The sequence below is a fragment of the Struthio camelus genome, chromosome 9, assembly GCF_040807025.1.
Source record: "Struthio camelus isolate bStrCam1 chromosome 9, bStrCam1.hap1, whole genome shotgun sequence".
In the NCBI taxonomy this organism is placed as follows: domain Eukaryota; kingdom Metazoa; phylum Chordata; class Aves; order Struthioniformes; family Struthionidae; genus Struthio; species Struthio camelus.
In genome coordinates this window covers 33,215,866-33,227,898 of record NC_090950.1, presented here as the reverse complement: position 1 = coordinate 33,227,898, position 12,033 = coordinate 33,215,866, and the positions used below count along the sequence as shown (strand labels likewise).

At 52.8% G+C, this 12,033-nt stretch overlaps 1 protein-coding gene across 1 annotated transcript; it reads left to right on the top strand.

The window, feature by feature from the left end:
• Positions 1–2,372: 2,372 nt before the first annotated feature.
• On the top strand, positions 2,373–6,071 carry P2RY1 (purinergic receptor P2Y1). Its single transcript, XM_068954510.1, has 2 exons — positions 2,373–2,432; positions 2,953–6,071. Exon 2 carries the CDS (start codon positions 2,953–2,955, stop codon positions 4,111–4,113), a length of 1,161 nt encoding a protein of 386 aa, XP_068810611.1. The 5' UTR covers positions 2,373–2,432; the 3' UTR covers positions 4,114–6,071.
• The last annotated feature ends 5,962 nt before the right edge of the window (positions 6,072–12,033 follow it).

The window sequence follows — 12,033 nt, the reverse complement described above, 5'->3', positions numbered from 1 at the left end:
TTAACACCGTCGCACCGTACCCATCACGTTCCTGCTGCGCGGGTCGGCTGCTTTCTCCTGCGGGAACGCTGGGGCTCGGCAGGATTTTGTGTTAGCGGCCGCCCGTCCTAGAGGGCACCTCCGAACAGTTGTGTGAACTGGGCTGGTTCTGCAGTTCGTACTTTACAGGTGCTGCCGTTGTGTCTCACCCCCTTGCTTGCTTTCCTTGCTCTTCAGATCCAATTTGCATTGAAATTCAGACGAATCTGCAAAGCAGGAGAGGTGCAGCAAGGGACTGCGTACAGAGGGAAAGCAACTGAACCTACAGACGGAAAGGTCTTATTATTACCGAACGTCAGAAGGTGCTTCAAAGCTGTGTTTTGGGCCAAAGAAACGCCAAGCTGGCAACTCCATCACTGCCCACCTGCCCGCTCCTCCAGGGGTACAACATGCAGTTAAGCTTTCCCGGCAAAGTAGTTTTTTAAATTAGAGAGACTCAAAAATTTGAAAAATAAATACATAAATATTCATGAACTACGACTAACCCTAAGTCCACAGCATAACTTGCAGCTGAGTGCAGATATGGCTGGATCATGTACCACTGCGGTTTAACTAAAACGTGAGCAAGGAAGGAGTGGCTGAAACCAGCAGATTGCATCTTGCTAAGGCAGTAGATAACAACCACATTCTGCCGAATGCATAGAGCTAAATGAGAGGTCAGCGGAGCCTCCCTTGGCTCAGCCGTCTCGCTTGCAGCCATTAACAGGGTCATGTAGCTTAAACGGGATTGCAGAGCAGCTTTCAAAGGGGTCGCTGAGCGCAAAACCCCAACGGTTTCGTTAAGGTACCTGGAGGAGGACGCGGCAGCAGACGAAGGGCCGGGTTAGTCCCGGCGTGGCGTCCCCCGCTCCCGTGGCACGGGGAGCCGGGCAGAGGGCCGTGCACCCGAGGGGCAGGGCCTCGCTTTGCTCCCACGGGTCTGGGACCGCCCTGGCGTGGGTGGTGTGTGCCGTGGGGTGTCCCGGGCGGATGGGTGTCCCCAAGCAGACGGTGGGACCCAGACCGTGTGTCCCAGGCAGGGGGAGCGACCCAGGCAGGCGTCCCGGGCGGGCGGTGGGGACCCTGTGGGTGTCCCCAAGCGGGTGGTGCCACCCCGGCAAGGTGTCCTGCACAGGCGGTGTGTGCCGGGTGGCTGTTCCCGGGTGCTGTGACCGGGGTGGGTGTCCCCAGGCTGACAGTGTGACCTGGGCAGTGGGTCCCAGGCAGGCGGTGCGTGCCGTGCAGGTGTCCCCAGCGGATGGGTGCCCCAGGCAGAGGGGTGCCCCCAGCGGATGGGTGTCCTCGGCAGACGAGTGTTTTCAGAGGATGGGTGCCCCCATGGGTGGGTGCTCCAGGCGGATGGGTGCCCCAGGCAGATGGGTGTCCCAGGCAGAGGGGTGCCCCAGGCAGATGGGTGCCCCCATGGGTGGGTGCCCCCGGCGGATGGGTGCCCAGGCGGATGGGTGCCCCAGGCAGAGGGGTGCCCCAGGCAGATGGCTGTCCCCAGCAGATGGGTGTCCCAGGTGGATGGGTGCCCCAGGCAGATGGGTGCCCCCAGCAGATGGGTACCCCAAGCAGATGGGTGTCCCAGGCAGATGGGTGCCCCAGGTGGATGGGTGCCCCAGGCAGATGGGTGCCCCCATGGGTGGGTGCCCCAGGCAGATGGGTGCCCCCAGTGGATGGGTGCCCCAGGGAGATGGGTGCCCCCAGCAGATGGGTGCCCCAGGTGGATGGGTGCCCCAGGCAGATGGGTGCCCCCGGCAGATGGGTGCCCCAGGCAGATGGGTGCCCCCATGGGTGGGTGCCCCCGGCAGATGGGTGTCCTCGGCAGACGAGTGTTTTCAGAGGATGGGTGCCCCCATGGGTGGGTGCCCCAGGCGGATGGGTGCCCCAGGCGGACGGGTGCCCCAGCCTGAGGCGGAGAGCCGGGCAGGGGGGCAGCAGCCCCCGGCCGCTGCCGCTGCGCCCGCGCGGGACGCGCCGTCGCGCGGGGCGGGCGGGCGGGGGGGGGGGGGGCGGCGGGCGCGGCCGGGCCGCGGGGGCGGTGCGCGGGGCGGGCGGCGCTGCCGTGGGGCCGAGGCGGCGCCGCGGGCCGGCCCGCCCGTCGCTGCCCCCGCTCGGCTCCGCTGGGCTCCGCTGGGCTCCGCCGCGGCGGGGTGCGCGGCCCGGCGGGGAGCTGCCGCACCGCCGCGCACCGGCTCCGCGCCCCGCGCTCCTCCGCGGCCGTGCGCGCTGCGGGGCGGCGCCGCCATGGGGGGGCTCCGCCGGCCCGGGGCGCCCTAGAGCGGCGGCGGCGCTGCCCGCGGGGCCCGGCGCGGCCCCGGCCATGGGAGCCGGCTCGGCGGCGGGCGGGACGGCGGCCCCGGCCGGGCGCTGCCCGACGGGCGGGCGCGGGGCGCGGGCGGCGGCGGCAGGTGAGAGCGGGCGGCGGCGGCTGCGAGCGCCGAGCACCGAGCACCGACGGGGCGCGCGGAGCCGAGCGCGGGCGCGGGCCGGGGGGAGCCGCGCCGGGGGGAGCCGGGCCGGGGGGAGCGCGGCCGGGGGGAGCCGGGCCGGGGGGAGCCGGGCGGAGGGAGGGCGGCCGGGGGGAGCCGGGCGGAGGGAGGGCGGCGGGGCGGGGGCGGCTGCCCCCCCCGGCGTTGCCCCCCCCTCCCCGGCGGCGGCGGGCGGGCGCCGCGCTCGCCCGTGGCCGCGGGGCGCAGAGGCCGCCTCGGCCGCCGGGGAGCCGGGCGTTCCCACGGGGGAAGGTGGCACCCGCGTGGGGCGGCAGGAGCCGCTCGGCCGAGCGAGCCGCGCTTGAAGACTGGACACAGGCGCGGGCTTCTTGGGCTGAAGATAAGCTTTGCGGGAAAGCGAGGAAGCATTGCCTTCCAGTCGGGTCTTTCTTTGCCCTTCTGGGGTTTTGCTTTTCGTTTTTTGTTTTTCTTTTTTTAGATGCTTTCCTGTTCCTGTAGAGACTTTGCTGCTTTGCTCTCAGACCTAAGTGACGCTGGTGGAAAGATCATGACTGAAGTCCTCCTCTCGGCTGCTCTGAATGGAACTGAACCCAACCTGCTCTCCGGCAGCGGCTGGGCTGCGGGAAATGCCACCACCAAGTGTTCCCTGACTAAAACTGGCTTCCAGTTCTACTACCTGCCCACCGTCTACATCCTCGTCTTTATCACGGGATTTCTGGGCAACAGTGTGGCAATCTGGATGTTCGTCTTCCACATGAGGCCTTGGAGCGGCATTTCAGTTTACATGTTCAACTTGGCATTAGCTGACTTCTTATATGTCTTGACTCTGCCTGCCCTCATCTTTTATTACTTCAACAAAACAGACTGGATCTTTGGAGACATCATGTGCAAGCTGCAGAGGTTCATCTTCCACGTGAACCTTTACGGCAGCATTTTGTTTCTGGCTTGCATAAGCGTGCACAGGTACACGGGGGTGGTGCATCCCTTGAAGTCGCTGGGGAGGCTGAAGAAGAAGAACGCTGTTTACATCAGCACCCTGGTGTGGGTCATCGTTGTGGCCGTGATCTCTCCCATATTGTTCTACTCGGGAACGGGGATACGGAGAAATAAAACCATCACGTGCTACGACACCACAACCGACGAGTACCTGAGAAGCTACTTCGTTTACAGCATGTGCACCACGGTGTTTATGTTTTGCATCCCCTTCATACTGATTCTTGGTTGTTATGGGCTAATAGTGAAAGCTTTGATTTACAAAGATTTGGACAATTCTCCTCTCAGGAGAAAGTCAATTTACCTGGTTATTATTGTGTTGACAGTCTTTGCTGTGTCTTACCTTCCCTTCCACGTGATGAAGACCTTGAATCTAAGAGCCAGAGTGGATTTTCAGACTCCACAGATGTGTGCCTTCAACGATAAGGTTTATGCCACCTACCAGGTGACGAGAGGTCTAGCCAGCCTCAACAGCTGCGTAGACCCTATTCTTTATTTTCTGGCAGGCGATACCTTTCGAAGGCGGCTTTCCAGGGCCGCCAGGAAGTCATCGAGAAGAAGCGAACTCAATGTGCAGTCCAAAAGTGAGGAAATGACTCTCAATATTTTATCAGAGTATAAGCAGAATGGAGATACGAGCTTGTGAAGGAATGCAAAAGATTGGGGAGCAGTTTGAAAAAATCCTCCTCTCTAACACAGTAGGACACTATAGTGCTGCAAGTAGGTGAGGAAAATCTGCCAGTCTCTCAAATTCATTTTAGGGAGAGCCGCATTTTCTGATCGTAGAAAAAACTTAACAAAGTAAGTGGAAAAATTTTAATCTTAATGGAAAATAACGTATCAAAATTCAGCTTCTCTTCTCCTTAAGCTTATAATATTCTCACTTCTTTCTGACTTGTGTCGGATAAAGTAAAACAAAGTAAATCCCCTAAAGGAAAAAAGCCATCAAAGCGCGTCTGTTTTAATGACGTAGACTCCCACGTTCAAACAATTTTCTTTGTTACCCTCTGTTTAAGAATAGGAAATAAAAATCGGAAAGAATAGAATCTTCTTTTATCTGATGCTCGGTCCAAATCTCTAGCCTTAGATCTATCCCTTTGCTGACTTGCCATTGCAAACTGGTGTTTAAATCAAACTCATGATGCAGTTATCTCACCTTTAAAGTTCTGTTATTTCTTCATCTACTTTTAGTGTTGATAATTATTTGCTAGTTCGGTAGCATTTATGATTCAGTCTTCTTTGAATGCTGACTTTTTATGAGCAATGGGCATACTGGTATGTGCACGATGATGCTGCCAGGTTGTTATGGTTGTTCATGAAAAATCTGGACCCCCTGTAAAGGCATATTGGCGCCCAGGCAGGGCAAACGACACCTCAGCTATTTGCACATACAGATAAACAGATATCTCGCTGCAGCTCCGGGCTTTGCACATACAAGTAACGGCATATTTTGTGAACAGATACGGACGTACAAATATGTGTACATAAATCACCATTTTGTCAATAGGAAGAACCCCAGAACGGGGCTGACTAAGGACTGCAGGACTGGGCTCGCCTCGGGAAGTACTTGTAAGCAGGTCTGCGACCTCGGAAGCAAGCAGTTCTGTACAGGGACACAGTCTGACCAACATCTCTCCGCAGCTTGAACCCTTGATTTCTGATGTTGGAAGTTTTTCTTGAGTTCTTTACGGGTAAAACATTAGAAATGTGCATACTGGAAATAACTGTACCTCCTAGACAGGTAGAACTACAGTTATTCGAATTACTTTCATTTTGATTCGATGCAAAGATATTTCTGTTGCTTGCAATCTTGAGATACCATAACAGTTGTTTCCCAAGAAAGTACTTATAAAAATGGTGTTTATATATATATATATATATATATATATATATAAAAATACACACACACACACACACACGGAATTCAGAGAGAATTAATTTTTTTGTACTGTGAAAAATAAATTGCTGTATTAACAAGCTGTTGCAATATACTACAGACTAAATCTACCCCTTTGTTATATTATCTTCTCCAAATGTGGAACAGGTCATCCAGAATTAGTCAAGCTGAGCTGTTGTGTAACGCAGCAGCTAGTGACTGGAGCACAGATGAAATCTTACATGTACAGTCTTATTCAGTTCTCATATTTTTAAGAAATGTGTTTGAAAATATCGTGTGCTAAATAGAGTATGAAGGCATGCTTTGAATTATAAACTTAGTGTACACAATTGAGTTCTATGTAATCCTAAGGATGGTTTTAACAGATCCTCACTCCTCCAGTCTTCATAGTAAGAATAAAATATTTATATTTTACTTATTGATTTCCAGTGACTGATGATAAACAGGAATAACTCTAGTTATTTTTGACAACATTGTAAAGCAGCTCCTATTCACACATACAGCTTCTTAATCTGCAAAATTGGTATTTATTGAACTTATTTATTGGACAACTAATTGTAAAGTATTGTTGAATACATTTTAAATGGTTCTCTGTATTCGTACTCAGAATTGGGCGTTAGTGGAAAAATTTAACAGCATGTTCAAATTGTTGTAATACTGTGTCTTCTAACAGAACTTCTTTATAATAAACTCAATTCCACCCTGACTATTCCCTGTTGATGTATAGCCTGGAGATAAATTGAACTACTGATATATGGCCTTGAGATAAATTACACTACTGCTTAGCAAGCGCAGTTTCCTGAAGCAGTGTTAAGATCTCATTTAGCCCTGTAAGATGAAAAATTTAGAGAGAGTGAAAAAATCCCAACCAAGGGTCAATTGCTAATTAATCCCTACTGACAAAACATTGTAGAATAGCAAAGCCTATTTTTATCACCAAAGCATGAGCCTGATTCACAGTAAATGACTTCTGTGTTTATTTGAGACTTCATTCCACCGAAGCATGTCTTGTTGGGAATGGCAGATGATTCAGAGAGTGTTAAAATAAATTATTCTTTGAATCTGTTTGCTTCTGTAGGTTTAAAACTGCATTAGTTTCCCAAAGTTTTCTGGTCTATTTTTCTCTTTTCTTTCAGTTAGGAAATAAAATGTTCCACTAATTCGTGTCTGGAAAAAAAGGTCTTAAACACACAAACACAGTAGAGTGTAAAACCTTACATCCAGGTAAGTCTTTATGTCGTTGCTTACAGTCCTTTTGTTGTATGTCTCTTTAAAATTTAATGCAGTGAATATAAAATTCAAGTGCAACAAAATTCTGCAAGCCCAGCTATACCGGTTGTGGCACGCTGCAGGGGAAATCCGCCCGTCTGGATTGAGCCCCTCCGAGGGAAAGTCTACCTCCCTGGGCTGAGAAGGGCCATAGCCCTCTTACAGCATCTTCCCCATTGTCTTCGGGGTCTCGAACGCCTGGGATATTTTTGTGCTTTCACCATGAAACAGATGAAATATTCCTTTGTTTCATCTTGTCTCAGTGAAGACAAGGCAATTGGCCCGGCTAATTTTTCTGATTCATCACGGAGGTCCATTCTGATGTTTTATTTAATGAGGATCACTGCTACTGATGATCAGCAAAGGCAAAGAGCTTCAGCATCTTCCCCGGGACGTGAAGATGTACGCGGGAGCTTTCTACTGAGCATTTAGAAGGATCATTAAGCACATTTCACGCACAGTTTATTTTCCTTCTTTCAGGTCATATGACCTGCAGAGCTAACAGCATCCCGAACCACATCCCTCTCCGATGTGGCTCCCCCATGTACGCATCCCGAGGTGTCACAGGGACCGCTGCGTCCTGCTCAGGGACCGCTGCGTCCTGCTGGAGCTTAGGGCCGATCCTCACAGCCGCATGTTAAGTTCCTGATATACGTACACACACACACACACACACACACACACACACACATTTTAAGCATTGCTGTATTTGGCACAGAGCACTCAAAAGCACAGTACACCCGTGCTACAAAAGACCCTGCTGCTATTCTCCAGCATGGTGACCGTTCACCTGCAGCGTCACCGGATGGTGTATTTTGGGCCATTGCATCCAAGGGGAAGCTGGTCAGCCGTGGGGGGGGGGGCTGGCCATCACCAGCACAAGGATCAAGCAGATGCTCTGCGACAGGGTGGTGGCCAGAACTGAGAGCTTTTGGGGAACTGGGCAAGTCTGCTGTTAAATATTGGCCTTTTGGTACTTGTGCTTACTATTGGGGAATTGTGAAAAACAGTCAGTCCACCAGCCTTGAAGTCCACGCTCATCCTAAAATGTATTCACAGACCCTAATGACGGGTATAGTTGAAGGAGCCTTCCCATACTTCACCAAAATTTATTGCTGACCTACTTAAAACGCAGAAAGAAAGTAATCTGAGTTTCCAGTCAGTCTTTGCGCGTTGGCTGGAGTTGTTAACTAGCAAGAAGCAATTGGGATGATGGGTTTTGTTTACTTTGACCTAAATTTGGATAATCATCTCACTACAGGAAGGCCACCTAAAAGGTCTGTGTTCCCTTATTGTGCTGTATTAGCCTTCAACTAGGAACAGAGGTTAAACATTTTGTGGTTTCATGATCATGCCTTTAATGTGAACACTACATTACTCGAGGTGTTTTTGGGGCTCTGTTAGTAACGACAGACCATTCACTGGAGACTCCAGTAAGGAGGTTTGAGGTAAATAGTTATCTAAGAACGCAAGACTTACCAAAACCGTCTGCAGCGATCCATACAGAAGCAAATTATTATTCCTCGCATATATTGCGCTTCCTGCCGCTCCATGGGGTGGATTTCTCCTCGTTTATGCCCCACTGACTCCCACACGTGGTAATCTGTAATGCAAAATGGACTCAACATGATTCATGTCATTCACGGAGCCTACACGCGATCTGCTGCCAGTTTAGAAATTAGCAACACGGCATCTGGCTTCCTTTTGTTTGTTCGTGTGGTACGAGGTTAGGCAAACGCCGCTCGGGCCGGCGGACTCAAAAGTACCCTAACCGGCGCGCGGGCTGAGCGAGCCCGTGCGGCGCCTCCCAGCCCGATGCGCCCTATGGTCCCTGCAAGACGGCTGTGCCAGGCTCGAGGACGTTTCCGGCCGTTGTGACGTCCGCCTGGCCCGGGATGGACCTCCTATGAAAGCCCTTACCTTTAAAAACACGTGTGTATATATACATGCACACACATGAAACTCATTAAATAGCATTGCCTTGCTCTGCTTACATCTGCTGTCGCGTTGCTGCAGTCTAGCTGTATCGGCACAATAATTTCAAACTAGTCCACAGACATAAAACGTGTGAATTTAACCAACTAGACATTGTGTGACTGCAAACTACAGTTTCATGTATTTGAATGAAAAATTTTTATTTTTCTATTGCATTGTGCTTTTAATATTGCTAAGTTCAATTTTCCTGAACATACTAATGACATTTTACTTGGCCGTATCTGCAGAGACAGTGTTATCCGATATTTCAACTTCTCAGGTTATGTAGCTGCTTTAATTGAATAGTAATTTAAAAAAAAAAACAGTCTTATTTGTGTGCAATTGTAACGACTAAAAAGACTGCCTGTTAGTGAAGCGGAGTGCTGTTTGCGTGTACATTTTGTGTTAGGCATGGCTTTCGAAGTTGTCACTATTTTTAGTGGCAGCAGAACTGCAGCCCCAGCGTTACTGGCGCTGTACCTAGCAACCTCGGATTGAGAAGCGCCAATAAAATCGTGAAAAACTCTTTTCCTGCCTTTTGTATCGTTGCAGTTAATTCAAGCTGGCAGAGGAGTCTTCAGAGAACAATGCAAACTTAGACAATAGGAGTTCTGCAGGAGACGTAGCTTCTAAAAGCTTGAGACGAAGCACTTGCTCCACTGTGGCTGAAAATGAGTGAATAAATTAATTATGCGTGACCTTCTAATATGTTATGTGCTAGAACATGGCAGGTATTTACCCACCGCCGAGCACCGGTGAGTGAGCGCGTGCGGTTTCGCTGGCCGGCGCTGCCCGTGCGCCTGTGTCCCCCTCACCCCAAGCCCCTTTTTAAAAACTCATTTTACAGCATTAGGGAATAGAAGCCAAGCTTGCCACGCTGGGCGGGAGACCGCAGAGATAAATGAGAGCTTTTCAAACTGTACTTCTCGGCTTTTGGCACCGCGGCCGGGCAGCGAGGCCTGAGCCGGGGGTCATGCGCGGGAGCAGGCCGATGCTCGGAGCTGCCGAGGGGCCCCAAGGACCCCTAGGAGAGCCTGGTCCAGCGGGTCACCCACAGCAGCTGCACAGGACCGTGTCGGCCGGGGGATAGCGCACGGACGGAGGCTCCGCCACCTCTCCGGGCAGCCTGTGCCCGCGCTCAGCCACCCTCGCAGCGACAAAAAGGGAAGAGCCTGGCCCCATCCTCTTTACTCCCTCCCGTCAGGTGTTTATATGCCCTGGTAAGATCCTCTGGAGCCTGCTCTTCTCCAGGCTGAGCAGTCCCAGCTCTCACAGCCTCTGCTTGCATGAGAGATGCTGCAGTCCCTTGAGCACCTTGGTGGCCCTTGCTGGACTCGCTCCAGGCCATCCGTGTCTCTCTTGTCCTGGGAGCCCCGCACTGGACACAGCATCCCAGGGGTGGCCTCGGCAGAGGGGCAGGGTCTCCCGCCTCGACCTGCTGGCCCTGCGCTGCCGGCCGGCCCGAGGGCCCGGAGGATGCAGCCCGGTGCGGGGCGCGCAGACGCCGTCTGGCCTCGGGGGGGGGCAGCGGCAGAGCCCGCTCTCGCCCCGGCGTTGCACCCGTTCCAGCCTTCTGCTTTGCCAAACGGCGTCCCGGATTTCCTTGTAACCGGGGAAAGGCTCAGCAGTGACCCCATGCTCTGCCTCCCTTTGCAGCGGGGCGCTGCGAGGGGTGCCCCCCCCCGAAACGGCCTGTTTCCAGTCCCACTGGTTTGGCGGCGACAGCCGGCTGCGTGCTGGCGTCCTTCGCCCGCCGCGGGGCGCTCCCCGGCCCCGCGCCCTCCCTGACAAAGACCCCTCTGTGAAGCCTGGCTGGTGGCTTCAAAGGGCGAGCGCTAAAAAATGCATTTCCATCCGTGGCGGCCAATAACCGTCTTTTGTAGGAAACTTGTTTTTTTCCACGCTGGTGACTCGGAAACTCAGCAAACGCTAAGGGTTAGCGCGGCAGAGCGTGCACGAGCGGGCTGCGCGGGCCGGCAACGCCGGCTGCTCCGGCAGCGGGTGGCGCCAACACCTGTGCCGGCACAGCACGGCACGGCACGGCACGGCACAGCATGGCAGGGCATGGCACGGCACGGCGGAGCAGGAAGGGGCACCAGCATCAGCACCCGCAGCTGCCTTGCCTGCTGCCACCGGGCCTCCCCGCGACACCGCGCGACGTCTGTTTGGACAAGGCGGGTTCGAAGGACCTGCTTCTGCTGTAAAGCTAGCTGGCGTCATTAAGCGGTTGTGTTTTTATAACATACCCACTGCTGTCACCTGGCTTTTGAGTGTGTTAAGCTAGTTATGTGAAAAATGCTGCGCAACAAAAACGGCGCTTAACATGCAGAAATTAAGCCCGTGCCGTTTTGAGCTTCCTGGGTTATTACTTCACTTTAACTTGTCTCTTCAAGTTTTGGCAGGATGAAACTAGAGAAAGATGTGGGGTTTCTAGTTCAGAAGAAAAAGGCCTGGAAGTGTGCCTCTTCTGCTCTGTTTTCTCTGCATAAATCCCTCTTCTTACGCTTTATCCCCCCGCCGCGGCCGTCGGCCTCCGGCGCGTTGGATGCGTTTGGCAAAAGAGGAACCGAAGTTGGTCTTAACTTTCTTTTATTTACTGCAGTGCTGCTGGGTGCAAGAAATGCGTGCCGGGGGGCAACGCTGTTGGAGACTACGGGCCTCGCTTAAGGCAGCTTATAGATATTACAAACGGTCTTGTTTCCCTCCAGGCTCGCCTCTACCCGGTGCAGGTCCTGCTCGGTTCTCGAGCTCTGGCGCAGGGTTTCGCACAGCGCCCGGCGCGAGGCGGGCAGCCGCGGCGCGTCCCGCTCCCGGGGCCAGCCCCTCCGCTCGGCCCCCGGCCTCTCGGGGCCAACTGCAGCGATTTAGGCAGTGGGGCTTTTGGTCTGCTGGTACAAGCAGAGTAAAAAGCGAGTCTTAAGCAAGCAGCACTAAAAACAGCAGAAAGATCCAAAGGCTGCAGCAAGGCTTGGCATTTGCACGCTAAAAATAACGTTTCTCTCCCAGCGCTAAAAAGCCAGATAGGTATTCAGCTGTTACGTAGGGGAATAGATGCGGAGTAGAAGCCCCAGTTTTACAAGCCTGCTCTCGTTGCAGCCAAAATAGCTTCACACCAACATGATCTTCTTTTCCTTAAGATGTTTCCTTTCCTTTCTTTCAGGCATTGGACAAAATGCTGCTTTAAAAAGTGGTAACTCAGCACAGTGAAACATGACCTACAGGTGCCTGACACAACAGCACAGAAAACAGGTAAGAAGAGAGCCACTGAGGCAAATTAACAACTAAACCCTCACTTCAAACAGATGGCAAAGACTGACTTGAATTTTTGGATGTGATTCAATGAAAATGTTCTCTAGCCTTCCCTTTCTGCATGGGGAATAAATCTGCAATTAAAACCATTTCTCCTTGCTGATGGCTGGCACCATA

Bases quoted from the DNA above. Each gene is read 5' to 3' on its own strand.
- P2RY1 (XM_068954510.1), top strand. From the start codon at position 2,953: ATGCTTTCCTGTTCCTGTAGAGACTTTGCTGCTTTGCTCTCAGACCTA.